The 25,254-nt window shown below is 52.6% G+C and overlaps 1 protein-coding gene across 5 annotated transcripts in view; it reads right to left on the bottom strand.

Annotated features, from left to right (window-relative positions):
• Positions 1 to 25,254, bottom strand: part of HMCN2 (hemicentin 2) — a 167,707-nt gene that overhangs the window by 63,286 nt on the left and 79,167 nt on the right. For all 5 annotated transcript variants that reach the window (XM_060200391.1, XM_060200392.1, XM_060200389.1 and 2 more), the window contains 20 exons: positions 24,304 to 24,558; positions 23,445 to 23,531; positions 18,752 to 18,946; positions 17,675 to 17,805; positions 17,256 to 17,403; positions 16,815 to 16,941; positions 16,495 to 16,649; positions 15,052 to 15,330; positions 11,610 to 11,888; positions 10,941 to 11,049; positions 10,629 to 10,798; positions 9,523 to 9,677; positions 9,005 to 9,101; positions 8,273 to 8,368; positions 7,573 to 7,749; positions 4,467 to 4,624; positions 2,788 to 2,911; positions 1,811 to 1,986; positions 648 to 744; positions 402 to 521 (listed from right to left, as the gene is read on the bottom strand). In XM_060200391.1, coding sequence (XP_060056374.1) covers positions 402 to 521; positions 648 to 744; positions 1,811 to 1,986; positions 2,788 to 2,911; positions 4,467 to 4,624; positions 7,573 to 7,749; positions 8,273 to 8,368; positions 9,005 to 9,101; positions 9,523 to 9,677; positions 10,629 to 10,798; positions 10,941 to 11,049; positions 11,610 to 11,888; positions 15,052 to 15,330; positions 16,495 to 16,649; positions 16,815 to 16,941; positions 17,256 to 17,403; positions 17,675 to 17,805; positions 18,752 to 18,946; positions 23,445 to 23,531; positions 24,304 to 24,558 — 3,135 coding nt within the window. The remainder of the gene's footprint in view (positions 1 to 401; positions 522 to 647; positions 745 to 1,810; positions 1,987 to 2,787; positions 2,912 to 4,466; positions 4,625 to 7,572; positions 7,750 to 8,272; positions 8,369 to 9,004; positions 9,102 to 9,522; positions 9,678 to 10,628; positions 10,799 to 10,940; positions 11,050 to 11,609; positions 11,889 to 15,051; positions 15,331 to 16,494; positions 16,650 to 16,814; positions 16,942 to 17,255; positions 17,404 to 17,674; positions 17,806 to 18,751; positions 18,947 to 23,444; positions 23,532 to 24,303; positions 24,559 to 25,254) is intronic.

The following is a 25,254-nucleotide window of genomic DNA, read 5'->3' as shown; positions in this document are numbered from 1 at the left end:
TTTGTTTGTACCAGGCACTGTCTTGAAGTTTAACAGGAGCCAAGAGTGTAATACACACAGGGCTCATAGATTTGGGGGACACTGAGGGCTAAGAAGGCTAGTATAAGGAATCACACAGAGGCTGCATTCAGGGACCTTCCCCAGCTTGGTTGGGGCGGGGGCTCAGGAAAGACTTGCTGGAAGAAGAGACATCTGAAGTGTGACCCCAAGATGGTTTCAGTTCTCACTAGCTGGACAGGACTGGGCAGGGAAGGCTATAGGTTCCGGGGCTGGACAGAGAATGGTTGAGAGAAATGACACTTCTGTAATGCCCACCCCCTGACCCCTTAGGCAGCCCATCTCCAGTCCAGCTCCTTGTGGGGAACAATGAATGGGGGACTAGACAAGGACAGCAATCTTACCATCCTTCTTCCAGGAGATCTTGGGGAAAGGGACACCCCGACAGTCACAGGACAGCCTGGCAGGGAGCCCCTCGGTCACAGTCAGAGTGGAAGGCTCCCTAGCAGGGAACATTGGAGGGACTAGAGAGGGGGTGGGTGAGATAGGTAGAGGGACTTGATCAGTGTAGCACTCCCTCCCCCCTCCCTGGGGCATGGGAATCCACCCTGCAGGCATGGGGGAGCCCACCTGGCTCAAGGATGCCTCACCCCACACATTCAGGTCGTAGTGCTTCTCTGAGCGGCCAGCCTGGTTGAGCGCCTCACAGGTATAACGGCCTGCATCCCGCACATCCGCTCTGGCCATCTGACCCAGAGCAAGTTCAGTCCATGGTGGGAGTGAGGGGGGGCAGAGATGGGTCACACCTGGGCAGACTGTGTCACTGTACCTCTGAGTCCCTACCTCCCCACCAGAACCTGGGGGCAGTGGTGGTGACCCCACTTTCATACGTCCTGCAGTCAAGTTTTCAGAAGCCACCTATAAGTGCCAGCTACATGGAAGGGCTTCCCTAATTGGCAACCCTGAGAGATGTGCCCTACTTCACAGCCAGGGCAGCCCAGTCCCACTGTGTCAGTGCCCCACTCCCACCTTTAATCTGCTCCCAGTCTCTCTGGAAAGTTCCAAAGTCCTTCTTTAGAAAGAAGGTGGGGAGGGGCCAGGCAGTGGTGTACCTGGCTGAGTGCACCTGTTACCAAGCGCCTGGTCCACCTGCGGGGGGGAGCTTCACAAGTGGTGAAGCAGTGCTGCAGGTGCCTCTTTCTATCTCCCCCTCTTGATTTGTCTGTTAAATATATAAATCATATATAAATAATAAGTAAATGTGGGGACTAGTGAAGAGTGGGTGGAGGAGACCCCATCCTCAGGAGTCAGATAGTAACATTAGGGAATGACGACATGAGACTGTGACTCCAAAGAATGAAAGAAAGAAGAGGCAGGCAGAGGGAAACAAGGGATGCTGCTCAGAGCTGGGAATAATGGGATCACAAGAGGTAGAGGGGTGGGAGGAAGAGAAGCAGCTATAGCAGAAAGTTGTCCCCAACAGCCTTGAGTGGTACCTCCCCAACCCAAATGACATGGCAAGTAGGGACCTCCCAGGCATTCTCCAGCCACACTGGTTGGAAAGGTGTCACTGTACACAGACACCTGCGGCCGTGAAGAGTCCTAAACACTCAAAGGCTTTCCAACAATGAGACTCACAAAGGTGGGAGGGTACAGCCAGGCAGCAGCTCTGAATGGGCAGGACATGCCTGGGGGCGGGGGCGTGTAGACTTGGGGGTTGCTGAGACCTGATGTGCTTGCAGGCCACACTGATGGTGCATCCTGTACCCACGGCCCCTGCCAGGCTGCACAGGCAGTCGGGGTGGCTGCTCACCTCCAGCAGGGCCTTGTCTGCAGAGAGGCGGAGCCCAGGCCGCAGCTGCAGAGGGCGGCCATCCTTCCACCAGCTCAGTGTGGGAGGCGGCACTGCCTGGCTGTGGCACTCCAGGCTCACGGATGCGTTGGCCACGACAGACACGTTCAGCTCTTCCCCTTGGATGCTGGGGGGTGCTGGGAGGAGCAGGAAAAGGGCTGTCAGGGGCATGCTCAGCCTCTCTCTGCAGCCAAAGGGTGGGGCACCGCCATGGAGTCTCTTCTGAGCGCACAAAACCTGGACCCTCAAAACATTTTCTTTCTTCTTTTAATTAATGGATTTATTTTTTCTTGTTTTTTAATTTGTTTTATTTTATTTTATTTACTTATTTTTTATTTGGTAGGTCAGAGAGAAATTCAGAGTGGAGAGTGAGACAGGGAAAGAGACAGATACCTGTAGACCTGCTTCACCTGCAGGTGGGGACCAGGGCCTTGAACCCAGGTCCTTGCACATGGTAACATGTGTGCTCAACCAAGTGTATCACTGCTCAGCCTCTGAAAATGTTTTCTCTTAAATAAATAAATGGGGGTTGAGAGAAGCAGAGAGGCCAGCCTAACATCACGGGGCTATAAAGGGGCAGCGGCAGGATTTGAACCCAAGTCTAACACACCCAAGAGTTGGTACTTTGTTCCTTTGAGCCAGCGAGACCAGACCATCAGTCTCCTGACTCATATCTGGATGTTACATGATGTCTTTCCCTCTGCTCCCCTCAAATGGAATTCCTGACCATGTGGGAAGCCCCGCTTGGCAAGACGGGGAAAATCACATCTAGCTGAGCCCACTTGAAGGCAGTTATCATCTCAGACTATTGCCTTTCAACCCCATGCAGCCCCCCTCTTTTAGAAGGTAGTCAGGACACACCCAGTCTCACCCTCTTGAGAAGCTACCCTGGACCAGATGCCACCCACCCCTCCTCCTGCTCCCAGCTTGAGACTCACCATGGACAAGCAGGGTGACGTCCCAACGGTCCTCACCCACAGCATTCACAGCCACACAGGAGTAGCTGCCGGAGTCAGAGGTGCGGGCACTGGCCAGTGTGAGAACCCGGCCACCGGGGAAGACCTGCATCCAGAAGGAATGCTGGGTGATACCCCCACGCAACATCACAGGCTGGCGCACTGCTGGACATGCTGGACTGCCCCACAATGCGGGGGGCCTGCGAGCTGTTCCCAGACTCTGCTGACTAGTGGGCTGTCACATCAGTCCCCTAAAAACACCCTCCCTATGTTGTTCTCTGGCCACTTGTCGCAAATGGGACTTAGATGTGGCTATGGTTTCCATGAACTAAGTCCCAAGGGGCAAAGATGTGACAGATTCCAGAGTCAAGTCAAAAAGGAAATTGCAAAAGTCTGGTAAAGAATTTTCATGTTGGAGGCCAAGGGCTCAAGCGGCTGCTTGAACACACATGTTATAGTGCCCAAGGACCCGAGTTCAAGCCCCTAGTCCTCACCTGCAAGGGGAATGCTCTGCAAGTGGTGAAGCAGTGCTGCAGGTATCTCTGTCTCTCTCCCTCTCTATCACCCCCTTCCTTCTTGATTTCTGACTGTTTCTATCCATAAATAAATATAATTTAAAAAAGAATTTTTATGTTGGGCAAGGGTAGATAGCAGAATGGTTCTGTAGAGACTTTCATGCCTGAGGCTGCAAAGTCCCAGGTTCAATCCCCCCGCACCACCATAAGCCAGAGCTAAGCAGTGCTCTGGTTAAAAAAAAAAAAAAAGAATTTACATGTTGATTACATATGAGCTAATGGTACTTTGGATAGACTGGGTTGTCTGAAATGCCTTCTCTTTGGTGCTAAGAACAGAACTCAGAGCCTCATACACATGAAGCATGTGCTCAGCCACTGAGCTCCATCCCCAACCTAAAACTCTTCTAGAAATTTGAATAACTTCTTTGTGCTCATTCAACCTAGCTATTGTTATAGAAATTCTAAATGGCTCTGAAAATTGGGTACTGTACTAGAATTCTGGTAGTGAGGCTTATATATACTCAGAGGCATGAAGCTATTCTCCTGAGAGTTATGCAATACTGTAAACCAATAACAAATCAATAACATATTCTCAGACGGCATCTTTGGCTCACAGATGTATGCAGGTGTTTCTGGGTAGAAAAAAGCAGCTCCAGGGCAGGGAATGGGGGTAGATAGTATAATGGTTATGCAAAGAGGGGGCCAGAAAGCGCATATAATACGAAGCTCAAGGGCCCGTGCAGAGATCCGGTTCAAGATCCTGCTCCTCACCTGCAGGGGGGTTGATTTACAAGCAGCAGAGCAGGTCTGCAGGTTTCTATCATACTCTCTCTCTATTTCCCTTCCTCTCTCAATTTCTCTCTGGCCTATCCAATAAAACGGAAAAAATGGCGGCCAAGAGCAGTGGATTCGTAGTGTGGGCACTGAGCCCCAGTGATAACCCTGGAGGTAAAAAAAAAAAAAAAAGAAAAAGAAAGAAAGAAAAGAAAAAAGTGGCTCTAGACTCATTCTAGGAGCCCACTGCCCCCTTTGCTGGCTGTCCCAGTAATCTCCACTCCTCCCAATCTTGAAGTGCCCAGAGCCTGATCTCTGCTCCCCATATATACTTGGGCCTTAGGCTGAGCCAGGATGCCCAGTCCTACTGACCTGGAGGCTGGAGGTGCCTTCAGTGGACACGGGGTTTCCATCCTTCAGCCATATCAGCATGGGGCGGGGGGTTCCAGTGGCGTTGCAGGTCAGCCGGACAGGGGCACTGAGCAACACGGGGCCTGATAGGCTGGGGGGCAGTGTGATGCGTGGCGGCACTGCAGGGCAGGAGTGACACAGCGTGCTGGTTGAGCCCTATTAGGGGCCTCCATGGCTGGGTACTCCCACAGAAGCTCATGACCGCTGACAAAAGCACAGGCTCAGGGCCCGGGATGGCACACACAGTAGAGCACACACAGCACCATGCACAGGCACCTGCTGCAAGCCCCTGGTCCCAATCTACAGGGGAGAAGCTTCATGAGTGGTGAAGCTGTACTGCAGGTGCCTCTCTTTCTCTTTCTCTCACTCCCTCCCCTCTCAACTTCTCTCTGTCGCTATCAAAAAAAAAAAGGTGGTGCACCAGATGGTACAGTGGATAGGATGTTGGATCCTCAAATATGAGGTTCAAAGTCTGATCTCCAGCAGTGCATGTACCAGAATTATGTCTGGTTCTCCTTATCTCTCTCCCCCTATCTCCCTCATTACATTAATAAAATCTGGCGCTAAGCGCAAGGACCGGCATGAGGATCCCGGTTCGAGCCCCCGGCTCCCCACCTGCAGGGGAGTCCCTTCACAGGCGGTGAAGCAGGTCTGCAGGTGTCTATCTTTCTCTCCCCCTCTCTGTCTTCCCCTCCTCTCTCCATTTCTCTCTGTCCTATCCAACGACGACATCAACTACAACAACAATAAAAAAGACAACAAGGGCAACAAAAGGGAAGATAAATAAATAAAAATTACAAAAAAAAAGTACAATTGCTAGGAACTCCCCACTTCTATAGCACTGAAAAAAAAAATAAAAAAATAAAATCTGAAAGAAAGAAAGAAAGAAAGAAAGGGAGGGAGGGAGGGAGGGAGAAGGAAATGAAATGACCACTGGACATAGTGGATCAATGGCACAGACACCAAGTCCCAGCAACAATCCTGGTGGCAGTAAAAAATAAATGGGGGGGGGGAAGGCTGGTCAGTAGTGCAGTGGATTAAGTGCACATGGCGTGAAGCACAAGGACCTGCGTAAGGATCCCGGTTTGAGCACCCCACTCCCCACCTGCATGGGGGTCACTTCACGGATGGTGAAGCAGATCTTCAGGTGTCTTATCTTTCTCTCTTCTTCTCTGTCTTCCCATCCTCTCTTTATTTCTCTCTCTTATCCAACAATAACAATCATAATAATAACAACAACAATGATAAACAACAAGGGCAACAAAAGGAAAAAATAGCTTCCAGGAGCAGTAGATTCATAGTGTAGCCACCGATCCCCAGAGATAATCCTGGAGGCAAAATAATAATAATAATGAATGTTTTTTAAAGTGAAAGGCCAGACACTCTCAAGTGTGCACCCATCTAAATGCTTCTTCATTCACACTGCCATGAGGCCTCTACAGAGGGGAAAATGAGTGTCAGAGAGGGCAAATCACTTGCCCAAAGTTGACCAGCATAGAGTTGGTTGATGCAACATTTGAACTTGGGCTTCTAACCAAGATTCTATCACAGGAATGGTGTGAGTTAACATGACCTATGAACACTTGGACAGATTTCATTTCTTTTACCACCAGAGTTATTGCTGGGGCTAGGTGCCTGTACAGCTGTCATTCCCAGTGGATTTTTTAAATATATATATACATATATATATATGTATATATCTATATATATACATGTATATATATATGATGAGAAACAGAGAGATACAGAGAGGGAGAGAAGAGGAGACACCTGCAGTACTGCTCCACTGATCATAAAGCATCTCCCTTGCAGGTGGGGACTGGGTCCTCACTCACGGTAATTTGTACACTCTACCAGACCAGCCACCAACCCAGCCCCAAAAACGTGGACAGATTTTGTTTCCCAGATCAGATATATCAGATGAAACCCTGCTCTCTGGTCATCCCCACGGGAGCAGAAAATGGTCATGGAATGCATGAGCCACCAAGCTCAGTGTCCCAGCCTCCTGCCCTACTCCTCACAGCTGCCAGAACAAAGACCAACCTCCAACTGGCCTCATTGGCTCTGACCATCTTTGTTCTGTAAGCTCCAAGTCCCCAGCATTCTTGACATATATTGAGTTCCTCAATTCCCTACAACTTCCAGGTGTATTCCTCCAGTGAATTTTCTCCACTTAGGCACCCTGTTCTCAGAGAGGTCCCCACCCCCACCTGGCTGCCACCTTTCCAGGCAAGTCAGTGCCCTGGTTCCTGGTACTCAGTCATACCTCCAACTCTCATCATGGTCATTGTGAAACAGAATTCTGGCTACATATCTGATCACTGCATCCTTCACTAGACTTAAAGTCCCTGCTCTGTTCAGGGCTGCAACAGCAGGTCCTGATCCAGAGCATGTCCTCAGTAAGTGTGTTTGTATAGAAGATGGTGAAGGGGGGAAGGATAGTTGATTGAATAGATAGGTAGGTGAATGGACAGGTGGGTGGTCTGATGAGTTAGACAGGTGACTAGGCAAAGGATTAGATCATTGGATTGATGGATGGGCACTAGAGTGATTTCACACATGCATGGATGACTAAAGAGATGATTGGATGGATAGGCAGGTGAGTGGGTCCATGGGTGGATGGATAGATGGATGGATGAGTGGGTGGGTAGGTGGATGAATGACTGAATGGATGGATGAGTGGGTGAGTGGATGGATGGAGGATAGATGTATGCTAAGTGAGTGGGTGGGTGGATGAATGGTACATGGGTAGTAGGTATGTGGATGGATGGATGGATGGATGGATGGATGGATGGATGGATGGATGGATGACAAATGAATGGTTCAGTGAGTGAGTGAATGGATGAAATATGGATGAACGGATAGATGGATGGATGGATGGATGACGAATGGTTCGGTGAGTGAGTGACTGAGTGAATGGATGAAATATGGATGAATGGATGGATGGATGGATGGATGGTGGGTAAGTGAGTGGATAGGTGATGGTGAGTGGATGGACGAACTAATATACAAATAGATGGAAAGACAATTTTTTGGATAAGGAGTCTTTCGTCCCAGGGTAGCTCACCATTGACCCGTAGGCCATACAGCAGCTCCGTGCTGCCTGCTATGTTGGATGCTACACAGCGGTAGCTCCCAGCATCTGAAATCCGGGCTTGCTCAATGAGAAGAACCCTCCCGTCAGCGGACACAATCACCCCTTTCCGGGCAGAGACAGGTTGGCGGCCCTTAAACCAGGAGACATCTGGGGAGGAGAAGAAACACACGAAGAGTCCTGCCTGCCCTTCAGACTCTCTACATGCTGAGAATCCAGGAGAGGCTTATAGGGGAGCCATGTGCTGAGCCTTGTAGCAAAGTAGGGGGCAGGGTGGGGCTGGTTCACAGAGGGACAGGAAAGACACCCTCCTCATGAGCCATCCAACACACCTAGCCCCAAGCTCCCAGCCTGCTCCTCTCCCAGTGGTCCAGAGAAAAAGTCCAGTCAGATGGTGACTCAGAGGCTCTGCTCCTTGACCCCGCTCCACAACCCCTGGCACCCTCTGTAATTGGTCAGGCCCCAGCACAAAGGACCTGGCCCTGGTGGTGACAGACGCATAGGAAACATTGGATCGGCAGTTTCTGGGAAGGAAGAGCCCCTGGGAGAAATGGTGAAGGGGATGAGGAAGGACCTGCTGATTTCTCCCCAGTTTGTCCACAGCCATGGTTTCATCAGAAGGGGGGCTGGGGTGCACAGAGGGGGGACTTTCAGCCAAGAGGCAGGATCTTACCTGGAGGGGGCACACCTGACGCTAGACACTCCAAGGTCACCGAGGCATTCTCCAGCACTGCCTTGTTGACCAGGCCCGGCTCGATGCTGGGTGGCACTGGGGACAACAAGGAGGGTGGGCTCTGAGCAGCTCATTTTAGCCATGTCCAGGTTCCTGGGCTCCTGTCCTCTGACCAAGGAGCCTCTCACTCTAGAGCAACAGTCCTGGGCTGCAGCGTCCTTACTATGATCACACAGTTCAATCCTGCAGCCCTGCTCCCCAGAAACAGCAGGCATCCATCCAGTACAACAGGGAGGCAGCACCCCAAGAAGCCACAAAAAGGGACAAGTGGCCTCCCACATGAGGACATAAATGACACCCCTCAATAAAAACAACCAGCAAAGGGAACAACTAAAAGGAAACACTGAGGGAGTGGCTTTTTCCTCCTGGAGCTAAGCATACCACTAAGCTCTCAGAACCTTATTCCTGGGCTGGAAAGACAGCCTACCATGTAAGGTATCTGCATTGTTATGTGTGAGCCCCAGGTTTGAGGCCCAGCACCACATGGGAGATGCTAGGGAGGGCAATGGAGGAAACTCCTGTGCTGTGGTGTCTCTATGTCCCTGTGTCTCTGAGTGAAAAAGTAATGCAAAGCAATAAAATCATGTCTGCACAAGGTCCCCACCCCCCCACACCATCCCTTTCCCCTACCTCCTGACCTCATGGGGGTTACCCAATATCCCACAGCCTCACCCAAAACCTTGAGCGCCACGTCCCTCCTGCTCTCCCCAGCCAGGCTGGTGGCAGCACAAGTGTAGATGCCTTCGTCCCTCAGGTCCACCTTCTCAATCTGGAGCAGGAGGAGGAAGAGTGTGGGGGGGGGAGGGGCAGATCTAGGGGGCATTAGAGCAATGCCAAGCCCCAGTGAAGGGGCAGAAGAAGCAAGGTCTGGAAACATGTTTGGCTCTGGAGGTGGGGTTCTGAGCCACTCACTCTGGGCCCAGGGGACCCCTCTGACCTTTGGCACACCCCATTCTCCCGTTATCTCCCTCTGATAGTTGAAGTCCCAGGGCTCTGGACTGGATTAAGTCCTCTTGCTCCCCCGTTCAGATGCAACACTGCAGAGTCCACTGAGCAAACCCTGGCTGCCCTTACCTGTCTTACCTGCCCCCCCAGCTTCCAAGGTCCCACTTGGGGTTCCCAAGGGCCCTAAGAAATGGCCCCTTTACCAGTGCCCAGTTGCTCCGCCACTATGTGTCTCCTGCACGTACCTGTAGGTTTCCCCCCGAGGCTGCCAGGGCCACCCCATCTTTCCACCAGCTGAGGCTTGGAGGAGGCACCCCCGTCCCTGCACATTGGAGGGTCACAGGCTGCAGGAAAGGGGCAGTGATGTTCTCACCCCCGATGACAACCACCGATGGGAGCTCTGTGTGGGGAGAGGCAGGATGGTGTAAGTCATGGTCAAGAGGGAGCAGTGAGCACCCAGAAACCCCTTCAGTGCCAACAAGCAGGGAGTGACTTTACACAGCTGGTCTCCAGTCTCCTTCCATCCTGCCCCTCAGACGCCTGGTTTAGGGGTCAGATCACAAAGCTGGGAGCCAGCAGAGCAAGTCTTTCTATGAAAAACTCCCCATCCACTTATCTTTCCAACTATCAATCCACTCATACACCCATCAACATCCATCCACCTACCCAGTCATCCAACATTCCATCCATCTATCCACCCATCCATTCATCATTGCATTCATCTATCTGATATTTATCCATCTGCCCACCTGTCCACACATCCACCCATCCAGCCAGCCATTTGCTGATCTGTTCATTCATCATCTATCCACTGAACAGCTACACTGGGCTCCCAACTTGCTCTTGGCACTGGGTTACAGCACAGAAAAGTAGTCATTGAAATGCCCTCTCAGAGCTGCCAGAACTTGGCAGTGAAGACAGAAACCAAACAAGCCCTCCAAATACAGTGCATGGTAGGTGACAGTTACAGCAGGCTAGTCAGTGCTCATTAAAGCCATGCTATCAAGGAAGGCATCCTGGAGGAAGGAGTATTTTAGGATAAAACTGGAAAAAAGAGTAGAGTTAAACAGTTCATGAGGGAGCAGAAGAATGTTCCAGGCAGAGGAACAGCATCTGCAGGCTCAGAGGCAAGAGAGCTGACACACTGAAAGAACTGGAGGATATTCTGGACGGTCAGCATAAAGACAGCGTGTGGCGAGGGCAGAGGATGGAGGAGGAGCTGGGGTCAGTGGAAGGGACAGACACCAAAGGTGCGGCGCAGCAGGGACCAGCTTTTTGCACTTGCTGTCAAGTCCTGTTCCCCCACCCCAGTCCGGTTGAAAGTCCACCTAGCTCTGCCCACGCTCCTCACCGTGCACTGACAGCTCCACCTCAGCCCCGGCCGTGCCCGCCTCATTGGTGGCCTGGCAGGCGAAGAGCCCCCCATGGACCAGCTCCACATGGTCAATTTGCAGCACGCCCCCCCGAGAGTCCACTTGCACCCCAGGCAGCAGCTCCGCAGGGTGGCCATTCTGCAGCCACCTAAGGTGGTGGAGGGAGATGAGAAAGCTGAAGATGGCCGGGCAGGACAAGCCTGGAGGCTTTCACCAACACAGACTCCCAGGATGAGGGCAGAGCACCCCCCCACTCACCCCAACCCCAGCCTCCACCACCCCATACGCACTGAATGTTGGGCACCGGGGAGCCTGAGGCCTGGCAGGAAAGTGCCAGGGGCTGTCCCACGAGGGCGGTCACCTGGCCCAAGCCTTCGGCCACCAGAAGCTGTGGGGGCACTGCAGGCAGGACCCACTAGTGAGTATTCTGGACTCAGCAACTCCCCACCAAGGCCTGCCTTAGTCCCTAACTCCCTACAACACAGCCCTCTATAAACGGCCCCTCTCCCAGGAAGCCTTCCAGGACCACTCAAGGTGTCACAGGTAACCCTGCCTGGTCAACCCACAGGTTAGGCCTGTTTATTCAATCCCTATCTGTCTGGAAGACCCAAGGCTTAAGAATCCCATCCGCCTTGATCCCTGCTTTATTGCCAACACCACACAGGATCAGCCTGGAGTTAGGCCTGAGAAATGTCTGCAGGTGAGAGAAACCAAACAAGGCCCATGCCATCCGGGGCCAGAGTACACAGCCTAGCCCCGGCCTCCAGGGGGCGCTCCTCAAAGGCGGCAGGGCGGCAGGGTAGGGCCTGGATGATCAGGCCCCGTGCTGGGGCCCAGCCTATCCCTCCTGGCCTGCAGAAACCCTGGGTCTTAGTGTCTTCTGCTGTTTCACAGGCCACAGGGACATAGGCCACCCCTCTGTCACTTTCATGCCCCCAAGGGAGGGTGGGGAGGCTCACCCTGCATCTCCACGGAGTAGCGCAGCACGGCCTCTCCGGCGGGGCTGGCGGCCACGCAGCTGTACAGCCCTCCTGCAGCCTCGCGGGGGCTCTCCAGCCTCAGTGCCCCGCCCTCCTGCACACGCGTGTCGTTGCTCTCGGTTACAGGCAGGCCCTCGTGGTGCCAGGAGAGGCTGGGCGGCGGGACACCCTGGGCCACGCACTCCAGGGACAAGGGCCTCCCCACCACAGCCTTCACCGCATGGGGAGCCCCACCTGCTCCCTCGATGGTGGGGGGTACTGGGAAAGAGGTGGGGGGACAGCTACTCAGGGCTCAGCAGGTATATGAAGACCCCTCCCCAAGAACCCATCCCAAGTGACACTCTCCCCAAACCTCCCTCCAATAGCTGAAGCTCCCTGTTCCAATATCATCACCTTCCACCCCAGCCCCCTTCTCTCCTATTCTTGACTCTGTTCCCTCTCTTAATACTACTTGCATCTTTAAAAAAAAAAGATTTATTTCTAGGGGCCAGGCATTGGTTTACCCAGATCAGTGCATGTTACCATGCACAAGCACCTGGGTTTAAGCCCCCCCCCCCCTTATAGGAGGAATGCTTTGTGAGTGGTGAAGCAGGTCTGAAGATGTTTCTTTCTCTCTCCCTCTCCCCTCTCAATTTGTCTCTCTCCTATCCAATAAAAGAAAGAAAAAGAGGGGAGTCGGGTGGTAGCACAGCCAGTTAAATGCACAAGGACGGGCGTAAGGATCCTGCTTGTAGCCCCTGGCTCCCCACCTGCAAGGGAGTCACTTCACAAGCAGAAAGAGAGAAAGAAAGATTTATTTTTGTTTCTTTCATATGGGAGAAGCATATTTCACTGGGGGAGCATGAGAAAGAGAGAAGCCAGAACACTACTTGGTACATGCAGGACCAGGGATCGAACCAAGAGCCTCAAGCATGCAAATCTCATGTTCTATTAGCCAAGTTATTTCCTCCCACTGACCCATTTGCATCTTCTCCTCATTCCTGCCAGCCTACCACAAGTAGAACCATAGCTTGTAAGTGTCCTCAGTGCTGACACAGAGTAGGTCTTTATGCTAGCTGAGCTCAAAGGGATAGCCTCCCCAGGGAGTCAGGGCCACTGCTCCTAGAGTCCCCTCCCCATCAGAGGAGTGAACAAGAAGGGACAGGCGTGACACATGGCTGAAGGGCAGCCCAGAAGAGCCTGGGGGTAGTCTCTCTTGCCCACTGGAAGGCTTGCCCAGTTGCTGAGCCCACTGAGCCACAACCAGAGGACCTGGGGAATCCACAAACTGGGAGATGCTTCTTCACCTTGCTGGGGTTACAAGCCCCTTTGAAAGTGTCGTGGGAACACACACATGCATGCTGCTACTCTGTTCCCAAATGGTTCACAGACCCTCACATACACACCCCCACTGGCTGTAGCCTCATCCTCAGAGGCTGCCCTCAGACCCACACAATCCAGTTTCCCTATGTGCTCCAGTGTCTGCGCATCCTGTGTGTGTCAGAGGGCCAGGCCCCCACGCTGCCTCCCCAGAGGCCTGTATTATTCCCTTTCTAGCTCTCATTTTTATTCTTGCCTCCAGGGTTATCACTGGAGCTTGGTGCCTGCACTATGAATCTACTACTCCTGCAGCCATTTTTTCTATTATTTTTATTTATTTATTTTTTGATAGGACAGAGAAATTGAGAGGGGAAGAGAAGATATATATATATATATATATATATATATATATATATATATATATATGGAGAGAGAGAGAGAAAGATAGACACCTGCAGACCTGCTTCACCACTTGTGAAGTGACCTCTCCACAGGTAGGGAGCTGGGGGCTCGAACTGGCATCCTTGTGCTGGTCCTTGCATTTTGCACTATGTGCACTTAAACCGGTGTGCCACTGCCCAGCCTCTCATTCTGCCCTCTCACAGGGCTTGTTCAGACCCCAGCTTGCCCACCCACATACCAGCTGGGTCCTGAACTCTCCGCACTGCTTGGCCATGAGATTATTAGTCAGGCACTTAGGCAAGAAGCAGGCCTCATCACCTCTGGTAGGGTGACCCTGGGCCAGCCTTCCTCCATCATCTGTGATAACAACACGGGGGGTTACACCCCTGTGCCAGCTGATGGAGAAGACTGACCCTGGGACAGGCCCAGGGATTCTGAGCCTCCGGGAGAGGTAAGTGAAGAACAGGCCATGAGGGCCAGGCAGTGGCACACCCAGTAGAGCACACATGTTACAATCCACAAAGACCTGAGTTCAAGCCTCCTGAAGAGGGAAAGCTTCACCATTGGTGGAGCAGTACTGAAGGTGTGTCTCTCTCCCTCTCTGTGTCTTTCATCCTCTATTAAAAAGAAGATGGGGGCCAGGCGGTGGTGCATCTGGTTAAGCACACACATTACAGTGCACAAGGTCTCAGGTTAAGCCCCTGGTCCCCGCCTGTAGAGGGAAAGCTTCACAAGTGGTGAAGCAGGGCTGCAGGTGTTTCTCTGTCTTCCTCTCCCTCTCTATCTCCCCCACTCCTCTCAATTTATCTCTATCTTATCCAATAATAAATAAATAAAAATTTAAAAAAGAAGATGAAGGGGCCAGGTGGTGGCACATCTGGTTAAGCACTCACATTACAGTGTGCAAGGACCCAGGTTCAAGTCCCTGGTCCCCACCAGCAAGGGGATAGCTTCACAAGTGATGAAGCAGAGCTGCAGGTGTCTCTCTCTCTATCTCCCTCTCCCTTCTCAATTTCTCTCTGTCCCTATCCAATAATATATATATATATATATATATATATATATATATATGAAAGAATTTTTTTAAAAAGAAGAAGAGTAAGAAGAGAAGAGGAAGGGGATGAGCTGAAGGAGAAGAAGGAGAAAGAGGAGGAGGAGAAAAGATGGTCCTCAGGAAACAGCGGTGGAGTTGGCAGACACTGAGCCCCCAGTTATAACCCTGGTGGGGGAAAACAAAAACAAACAAACAAACAAACAAAACAGATCATGACTAGGGGTCATAAGCTCTAGGCAGGCATGATTTCCTGAAGAATCTTTTATTCATTCATTCATTTTACACCAGAGCACTATTCTGTTCTGTCTTATGGTGGTATTGAGGATTGAACTGTGACTTCAGAGCCTCATGCATAAAGGTCTACTTGCATAACATTATGCTATCTGTCTCTCCCTCCTGAAGAATCTAATGCCACTAGAATACTGGGTTCTTAGCTTGGCTCTGCCTAGGCCCCTAGACAGGCCCTGGGCTCCGTGCCTTGGTTTCCTCACCAGAAACTCCCCTCCTTCCCCCGTGGAGGCTATCCCTTCATCCTGGCCAGCTCCATGGCCTCACTGTCCCAGGACACTCCATGGAGCAGCCCCTCAGCAGCCTCTGGAGACCATAGAGTCCACAGTCCCACACCCCCACTGGGCCTCTCCCACTGCTCCCAGCCCCGTCACTCACCATAAACTTCCAGCCTGGTGGCCTTCTCTGCCATCCCTGCAGGGTTGCTGGCCTGGCAGGTATAGAAGCCAGAATCCTTGGCCCAGGCCCTGGTCAGCTGCAGCTGCCGGCCGCCCCTGAGGTAGAGAACCCCGGCGCTGGGGGGCACTGCAGCCCCATCTTTGAACCAGGAGATGTTGGGAGCAGGCATACCTCGGGCCTCACACAGGAGATGCACTGACTGGCCCTCCATGACGGCCACCTCACCCGTCTCGTTGGAGCCCCTTATGGTGGGGGGTGCTGAGGAGCACAATAAGGCCTTGTCACAGGGAGCCCTATTCTTGCCCCAAAAGGGCTGGTATACCCCTCAAAGTAGTACCCATATGCCCACTGGCCACATCTACCACATATCATCAGCTTCTAAAAACCACAGTGAAGGGTCCTGGGGACACCCAGAAGAGCCCCCCTCCCCCTTAGCACACACAAGCCCAGCTGCTACAAGATGTCACATCACAGGGGGTGGGGGAGAGCACAGCGTCAACCTGGGTAGTCACTGCCCACTCTCTGGGCTTGTTTCTTCATCTATAAAAAGGGGGGCTGGCCTAGATTGGGGGCTCCCATGGAGCAGGCTGCATGTCCCAGACGGTCCTTGGGGTCACAGGCATGAAGTCAGTAACTCAGCCTCTCCTAAGCCAACAGCTGCACCCTCCCAGATTTCCATCCATCCTATGGCAAGGGACTCAGCTTGGTTGGGGATGACGAGACACTTGACCTTTCTAGTACTTTCTACCCTTCCTTTGCTCTCCAGAGAGAGCAGACAAGTGTTCCACATCCTCTGAAGTTCTCCACATTTCTTTTTCTATACATAGCTTTTTTTTTTTTTTTGCAGTTTTCTCTTCCCACTCACAGTGGAAATATTAAATAGCCTTTCAAATAAGTAATTTGAAGTGTAAAGAAAAGTGACTTGGTTGTGGTTTTTGTTTGTATTTGTTATTTCACTGTTCCAAGTCTCCTGTGAATTCAGGTAGACAGAGAGATAAAGACAGAGACAGAGATAGAGAGGGAAGACGCTACAGTACATCCCTTGTAGTGCCTGAACTTGAACGTGAGCCTTGTATCCGGCAAGGAGTACCCTCTACCTTCTACCTGTTGAGTGCTTTCCCTCTCTCTCTCTCTTTCCAGCCTTAAAACAGCAACTTGATTTAAAGAAAAACTTACAGAAATAACCATCCTATGGGGTGTCATAAATAGAAATGCTTGCAGATTAGAAAATGAATTTACTCCCTCTGCCTCTCCCCACACCTCTCCCCACCCCCACCCCCAGCTTCTCTGGGCTGAGGCTTACTCCTAGGAGGGTCCCCTTGCCTCCCCACCCCTCACCCCTCAAGGCAGCAATTAGCCACGGAAGCTGTGGGGTCAGGAAGCTATACAGGGCCAGGAAGAGGCTGGGAGGGGCAGGCTCACTGTGAATTCTGAGGTGGAAGTCCTTGGTCTGTTGGCCAGCTGGGCTGAAGGCCACACACTGGTATTGTCCTGCATCTCCCAGGTGACTACTGGTGATTCTGAGAAGCTGGCCACCCTCCTGAAGCTGGATGTGAGGGTCCCCTGGGAGCACAGGCCTCAAAAGAGTCAAGAGAAAACTACCATGAGGCCAAGCCAGGGGGAGGACTGATGCAAAGGAAGGCTGAAACCACCAGAAGGCACACAGAATGAGCACACAGTGGGGCCTCACTCCAGGTCTGGGCACCTGCTTCCCCCACACCACCATCTGGGAGGCCACTCACTGCCCATCCTTGGTCCATTCCACCTGAGGGGTGGGGACTCCCGAGGCCCGGCACTCCAGCTCCACCTCTGCGCCAGCCTGGCCCAGCACCTCCTGTGTGGTCCCTGCTCCAAGCATGGAAGGAGGAGCTGGGGATGAGAATTGGGGGAAGGCTGAAAAAACCCTCCGTGACAGGGCCTTTGCCTGTGTGGGCCCCCCACTTCTATTCTCCTTCATGGAAGCTCCTTCAAACCTTTGGATGGGCCCTGCCTGGTCACAGGCCTACTGCAATCACTCGTTTAATGCCACAACAGCCTGCTGTCAGCCCCAGCAGCTATGTGAGGACAGGGCCTGTCACGAGCCCCTCTGCACCCCACTCTCAGTAGACATGCTTCTTCTCCCCACTCAGTCCACCTAAAAGGGCCGGACAGGCTGGAGTGCAGGAAGCTTGGGCCTCACTTACTGAGCACAAGGAGCTGGAAGTCCTTTTGGGCAGCCCCGGCCTGGTTCTCCGCCCGGCATGAGTAGAGCCCAGAATCACCTTCCTGGATGTGGGGAAAGTGGAGGGCCTGGGACCCACTCAGGAGGCGGTGGCTGTCCACCTTGGGGATCTGGGCAGAAGAGGCCATAAGGAGCTGTGAGTGAGTCTGGCCACCTTCCACCCCAGTGTCAGCAGTAAGTGCCATGCCCTCTCCACCATGCAGCCCCCTAGGCATCATTGTGTGGGGACACTGTCCCTCACTGCCCCGAGCATTCCCAGAAGTGCCTGTCACATGGCCCACATGTAGCACCTGCAGAAGCCCATCCAGAAGCCCAGCACCCTGTCCCAACCCCACCCGCAGACTGACCCTCGCTTCTCTCCCACCGCACATGGACACTCACCATTTGTCCATCCTTGAGCCATACAACCTCAGGGGTGGGAAAGCCACTGGTGTCACAGTCCAGTGTCAGGGACTGCCCTGCCACGCCTGACACGCTGGCCCTGCGGCCTGCTTCCCGGATGCTGGGTGGCACTTGGGAACAAAGAAAAAGATCAGAGCTGCCTTCATTCCCAGAGACCTGCAGCCACCTGCATCCATATCTGGGTTACCCTTTCCACCTGAGGTTGGCAGCCACAGCTCCCCTACTCCTGTACCCGGACTGTTGGGTCCTGGGATGCTCATCCCAGCCCCTGGTGTGGCCACAAGAGCCCCTTCCTGGGGACCTTGGGAGTGGCCCAGCACTTTGAAAGCCCAGGCCCAGGTGTGGTTCTCTCGTAAACTCCCACTTCCCACCTGCAGGGGGCGGACTGCAGGAGCAGTGAAGCAGGGCTGCAGGTGTCTCTTTCTCTCTGTTTCTCTATCTCCCCCTCCCCTCTCAATTTCTCTATGTCCTTTCAAGTAAAATAAAATAAGGGGGGAAATGGTCTCCAGGAGTGATGAATTTGTCACACAGGCACTGAGGCCCAGCAATAATCCTAGTGGCAAAAAAAAAAAAAATTAAAAGAGAGAGAGAGAGAGAACACACCTGGGAGCCAGGCAGTCGCACACCCAGTGTGCACATTACCATGTGGAAGGACCCATATTTGAGCCCCTGGTCCCCATCTGTAGGGGGTTGTTTCACAAGATGTGAAGCAGGGCTGCAGATGTCTCTCTCCCTCCCCTTCCCCTTTCAGTTTCTCTCTGTCCTATCAAATAAAATAGAAAGAGTTAGAGAGAGAGGGGGAGAATTGGGTACCTTTTTGAATAGCTCCAAAGGGGCTCTGGGGTCCCCTGCTTTTTAAATGAATTCACTTACCAGACCATCCAGAAAGGCATCTATTCTTGCTGGAGGTGTTCTTGTGGAGGTGTTTCTGGGGCAGAGGATCCTGTGCAACCTCCCCCCCCATCTCCCCTACACTGAGCTTTGGACCTGGGCAGCTGGCACGGCCACTCAGAGCATCCACAGTTGCCACCTCCCAGTTCTGGGGTCCTCACTCACCATAGACCACCAGCTTGGTTCTCCTGGATGTTGACCCCGCCTCGTTGGTGGCCTGGCATTCATATTCCCCGCTGTCAGTAGGGGAAACCGAGGCCAGGAACAGGGAGCCTTCACCCAGCACAGCCAGGCCCGGGCGGCCGCGCAAGGGCTCGGAGGACAGGCCCTTCCGCCATGTGACCTGCGGCGTGGGCGTCCCTGGTGGGGTGCATCCCAGTCATCCCAGTGAACACCTTGCCCCCTTCCCTCCACTTACGCACATCCTGGCTCCCCTCCTCCACTGGGAGGAGCACCAAGTGCACTCACCTCCCCACCCAATGATGCCCATCCACCTGGGCCCTTGCACCCTGTTTCTGGGTGCCTTTCCAGGATGTGTCCCCCCACTCCACCTCAACACCTCATTTGGCATACCCAAAATGATTTGGATGACCACCTCCAACTTCCTAACACACACAAGCCACACTTATTTAAGGTGTGCCCATTGTCTGCCCCCCGAAAATTATGACCAGACCTTTGCTTTGTTTCCTGCTGCTCCTCAGCTGTTCAGTGTTGAGTGCACAGTGGGCACACAGAGGACATACAGGCCCAGCTACGCCTCCCCCACCCCATGCATTACTGTCTGCTCTAAGCAAGCAGGGAGGAAGGCGCCAGCTCAGCCTGACCAGGGGCAGGGACCCAGGTGCTACTGGCCACCCGTGAGCACTAGGTCTCCCCAGCGCCCCCCTCAGACATTCCTCACATCAGTCTGTGGGCTCAGATGACCTGGTGCACAGTGGGGCCAGAAATAGCACACAGTAGGTCCCCAGATACCCATGGAAGTACTGACACAACCTTCCAAATGGCAGTGCCTGGGGCTCAGAATAAGGCTGGAGTCCCACTTCCCCAGTTCTGCGGGACATGGGCAACCCTCCCCCACTAGCATGGATGAGGAAGGGAGCTGGAGGGACCCACAGGTCAAGTCTCAGGGCAACTCGTTGTCCCTTCACTCAGGTGCTGCTAGAGCCAGAGGCTGTGAGCAGTCACCCTCCCTGTGCCCCCCTCCCCCTTGTAGACACACATGCTCTCTCTGTCTCGCTCTCTTCCTCCCTTCCAGGCACAACAGGGTCACCTGAAGGAGGAGGGGTAAGGCGGAGGGACACTGATTTTGAAGCCTTTTTTCTTTTTTCTTTGGAGCTTTTTTCTTTTCTTAAAAAATGGTTTTATTAATTACTTATTTTATTTGATAGGACAGGGAGAAATTGAGAGAGGAGGGGGAGATCAAGATAGATAGAGATAGAGAGAGAGGGAGACATCTGTAGCACTGCTTCAACACTTGTGAAACTTCCCCCCTGCAGGCAGGAATTGGAGGCTTGAACCTGGATCTTTGCACAGGGTAACACACATATTGCCAACCTTTGTAATAAGGCAGGATATCTCACACCAAACCAGTGAGAACCACAGAATTGCCCTGAAGCTCTGTGAAGGGCAGGAGCCACAAGATCGTTGCCCAGAATCACTCCCCACCCTACCCTCACCTACACAAGGGCCACCAAGAGGCAATGGTGCATCTAAGTCACCAGCAAGTTGGCTCCTGGTCCATGTGCCCCTCTATACCAGGAGGAGGTGATGGGAATGGAACAGCCAAGGCCAAGGAAGGCCAAAGGGTTAGTGTGAATTGGGGTGCCGTGACCCCTGCTTCTCCCCAAGCCCCAGGCTTTCAGCCCCAACACACCAAGCAACCCAGGCCTCCAGGGGCCCCTTGAGGGTGACGGATGCCACCTCTGTGCTTTGCCCCCTATTCTGAACCCTGCTCTGTTCCTTAGGGCTCTGGAGTTTGGGGCAGCTCACAGATCCTTTCTTTCTTTTTTTAAAATTAATTAATTAAATAATTTTAAAAAGGAGACATTAACAAGACCGTACGATAGAAGGGGTACAACTCCACACAATTCCCACCACCAGATCTCTATATCCCACCCCCTCCCCTGATAGCTTTTCCATTCTCTAACCCTCTGGGAGCATGGACCCAAGGTCATTGTGGGATGCAGAAGGTGGAAGGTCTGGCTTCTGTAATTGCTTCCCTGCGGAACATGGGCGTTGACTGGTTGGTCCATACTCCCAGTCTCACAGTTCCTTTCTAAGCCTCAGTTTCCTCATCCATTCAGTGGGATCACGCCAGTTCCTGCATGTCAGGGGGTGATGGGGCATCAAGGGCTCTGAGTCTCAGGTGCTGTGCTAAGTGCTTCTCCCTGAGCTGAAAACCTTCAGACACCAGCTCTTAAATTCACTCTGGGGAGTTGGGCAGTAGTGCAGCAGGTTAAGCGTACGTGACACAAAGCGCAAGTACCAGCGTAAGGATCCCCGTTCAAGCCCCCGGCTCCCCACCTGCAGGGGAGTCACTTCACATGAGGTGAAGCAGGTCTGCAGGTGTCTGTCTTTCTCTCCCCGTCTCTGTCTTCCCTTCCTCTCTTCATTTCTATCTGTCCTATCCAACAACAACAACATCAATAACAACAACAATAATAACTACAACAATAAAACAAGGGCAACAAAAAGGGAACAAACAAATTTTTAAAAATTTACTAACACCATTTTCTCAGACAGTATATTTGTCTAACTCCGTGTTAGCTATCAAACTCAAGCAAAAAACCACACCAGTGGTGGGCCCCTCGGAACATGCCTAAAGTGGACTTCCTAGCTTCTTTCTATTCTAAGATCCCTGTTCTCATCTGTTCTGCTCCTGCTCTTTGTTTCCTGTTCATTAATCATTTTTTCCAACTTTATATCTTGCCACCTTTCAGCCACCAGGTTGCAGATACTATCATGATTCCATCCTGAAATGTGTCCTGGAACCTCACCTCTCCAGAGCCCTACTCCACTAAGGAAAGACAGAAACAGGCTGGGGGTATTGATGGACCTGCTAACATCCATGTCCAGTGTAGAAGCCATTACAGAAGCCATAACTCCCACCTTCTGCACCCCAAAAATAATTTTGATCCATACTCCCAGAGGAGGAGAAATGATAGGAGAAAGATGACCAGCGGGTTCTGAATTCCAATTCCATCAGGACCCAGAGAGAGAGAGAGGAGGGAAAAGGGAGGGACATTTGGATGTAGTAACAGGTGTATGTGTGACTTGGAAAGGAAGAGAATATGGGACCTTTAAAAAATGGGCAAATAATATACAAATATAGACACAGAGTTGTAGAATAATAGTCAACCCATATCTGCAAACTTGGGAGAACTGCTGTAGCTTCCAGTGGAAGGAATGGGGATACAGAACTCTGGTGGTCAGAACACTGCAGAGTTGTACCCCTGTTATATTGTAATTTTGTAAATCAATATTAAATCATTAATAAAAAATAAAAAGGGATCAGTGCCTGACACTGCCCACTGACAGCACCTGCTCCACAGGAAGGGGATGAGGAGGACCTGGAGGGCAGGCACTGGCCAGGCAGGACAGTGCTGGGGCACTAGGGGTTAGGCTGATGAGACTAGAGGTTGACCCAGAGGACTAAAGTGAAGACTGTGAGCAGCCCAGAGGGTTCTAAAGTGCTGTCTAGGTGAGCTAGGCTGCTTGTTATTACCAGAGACTGACACAAGGTGGCGCCCCGGTCAAGGGTTGGCAGCTAGGGCTTCTGCAGCAAGCAGCTCTGCACACTGACCCTTCTGGGCTGCTGGCAGGTGATTGTGCCCTACCGGCCTCTCTCCCAGTCAGTTGCAGGGGTCTCCCTGGGGCCCCTGGCAGGATGAAAGGTATGTGAAACTAGAACCAGCCCTTCCAATCCTCCCAGGTTTTCTACAACCTGCTGTTTCCATTCTTCTAGTAAGTTCCATTCACACACAGGAAAGATAGCATGATCTCTCACTAGTTATGAAAGGACCCAGAGGCAGACACAGTAAGTTGGGCAGTCAGTGGGCTTCCATGGGTGTAGCAGGGAGCGGTCACAGAGAGGCAGACCCCTAGGCTCAGCTCATTTTCTGGAGCCTCTGCTAAGTGCTGGGGTTGGAGGAAGGGGTCATGGGGCTGGGACTCAGAGCCCTGATGTCCCACCACTGGAAGAATGCAGGGGCTGGCATGACCCCACTGAATGGATGAGGAAACCAAGGCTTGGAAAGGAGCTGCCCCAAGCTGTTGAACCTGAGGGATCAAAGCAGAGTTGAGAGTAGGAAGCAGAGCACAGAGGTGGCATCTGTCATACTCAAAGGACATCAGAAGGCCCGAGTTTTCTCTAGATCTTGGGGATGGAGCCTCTGTGAGGAAGCAGGGGCCACTGCACCCCAATCCACATTGGTCCTTTGGCCTCCCATGGCCCTAGTTGTCCCAACCCCCAGGTGCAGAGAAACTGGGGTATAATAGTCAGGGTCAAAACATAACACACTGGCAGGTTACCTCCTGACTGTGTGGCCTCGGGCAAGTTGCCTACCCCTGTCTGGGCTTCAGTTGCATCTAATAAAAATAAATGAATGCTAATACTCATCCTATAAGGTTATCATCAGGATGGAATGAGGACCCAGGGAAACAGATCTCTGGAATTAGAGAAAGGAAGAAAGAGGTAGCAGGAAGGCAGGGTGTGGGAGCTCAGAAGGTTCCAATCTGCAGAGCTGCCCATCAGGGATGTGAGTGGCATGAGATGAGAGTGAAGGTCCCATAACCTACGGGCACCACCCACGGTGTGTGACTTGAGAACACAGCCCAGCCCCCGCAGACCCCGCCTCACCTCGAGCAGGGCACGGCAGGCTGGCATTCTCCCCTGTCACTCTTTCCAACAGGCCGCTGGGCTCCTGTGACCCCCAGTGCGGTGGCTCTGAAGTGGAGAGACATGGCCACACTCACTCCACAGAGTCCAATACTCACTGGTCCCCCGGAGACCCAGGGACCAGAGAGAGGGCTCCCTCCAGAATCCCAGTGGACACAGGAGTACACACCCAGTACTCTCACCCTCAACCTCCCAGCAGTAAAGCCAGAACCCTGGGCACTGGCTGGCCTTCCCCAGGGAAGGCCCTCCGAGCTGCCACCTGAGTCAGTGCACCTCTTCAGGCTCCTAACAGTGAGTAGCCAGGGAGGCACTGAGGGCAGAACTTGATTGTGTGTGGTCCTGAGTTTCAGTCCTGGCACAGCATGTGATCCAGAGACTTTCTCTCTTGTATATATATATATATATATATATATATATATATATATATATATATATATGTATATATATATATATGTATATATATAATCTTTTCTTTTAATTCACAATGTGAATGCCAGTACCATTGGTCCAGAACTTTCTATGCACTGAGAACTTTGCAGACTTTCTCTTATTGACCCCCAGGTTACCGGGCCCTGTCCCCCTTCCTCACCCCATGGCAGTCAGGACACTACGGGGCAGGGCTGTCCCACTGGAGGACGGAAGGCCTGCTCTCCACTCATCCCAACACGACCAGCCACCCAGGGGACCAACACAGCACCCCCCCCCACACACACACACACACACCTGCTCATAGTGTCAAGCAAGCCCAGAGTGACAAACAAGCATCTCAGAAAGGCAGTCTGCTGTCAGGGTTGGACTAAGGGGTTCAGGAAAGACTCACCCAGAACCCTGAGCTCCAGCTCCCAGGCATCTGTCCCGACGCTGTTGGAGGCCTCACACTGATAGTGCCCGGCGTCAGAGGGTTGGACAGCGGCGAAGTGGATGGAGCCCTCGGGCCCCCCACCCCACAGGGCCACCCCATCCTTGGACCAGTTCAGCCGGGGCTCCGGGTCCCCCTCGGCCACACAGTTCAGATCCACGGCTTCTCCTGTCAGCACCTTCAGAACCTGGGACCCCTTCTGTACCTGGGGGGGCACTGACAGGACCATAGGGGGCGGGCATCAAGACAGGACATCCTCAGGTGCAGAGTCCAGACCCACAGAGAAGGCCTGGCCTCCCTGCAGGGCCCCCCACTCCTCTGGATATTATTCATCAGCCCAAGTCAGCATGGGCTGGGGATGAGGGGGCTGGTGGTGAGCTAAGGCCCCAGTGGGGCCACCTCCAAAGGAGGTTCAGCAGAGAATCACTCTTGGGACTCAGCTGGTTGGGCCTCCCCTACCCCTGTCCACTCTACCCCCACCCTCAGCCATCCTCCCCACCCCATTTGAAAGCCACTCAGGTTTGTGCTTGATGGGGAAGCTGAGGTCCAGGGGTAGAGGGGCTGGTACAGCACAGTATAGCCAAGCTGAGGTGTGACAAGTGTAGTCTGAGGTTTAAATCCCAGGGTTTTGATTTTTTATTATACTTATTTGTTTATTGGATAGAGACAGCCAGAAATTGAGAGGGAAGGGGGAGACAGAGAGGGAGAGAGACACAGAGAAACTTGAAGCCCTGCTTCACCACTTGCAAAGCTTTTCCCCTATAGGTGGGGACTGGAGCTCAAACCCAGGTCCTTGTGCACTATAACATGTGTGCTCAGCTAGGTGTGTCACCACCCAGCCCCCAATCCCAGTTCAAACTTCACAGCTGCAGGCATGCCTCAGTTTCCCCCTCTTCACAGTCACCCAAGAGT

The sequence above is a fragment of the Erinaceus europaeus genome, chromosome 10 (assembly GCF_950295315.1).
Source record: "Erinaceus europaeus chromosome 10, mEriEur2.1, whole genome shotgun sequence".
Lineage (NCBI taxonomy): Eukaryota > Metazoa > Chordata > Mammalia > Eulipotyphla > Erinaceidae > Erinaceus > Erinaceus europaeus.
This window is presented reverse-complemented; position numbering and strand designations above follow the sequence as displayed.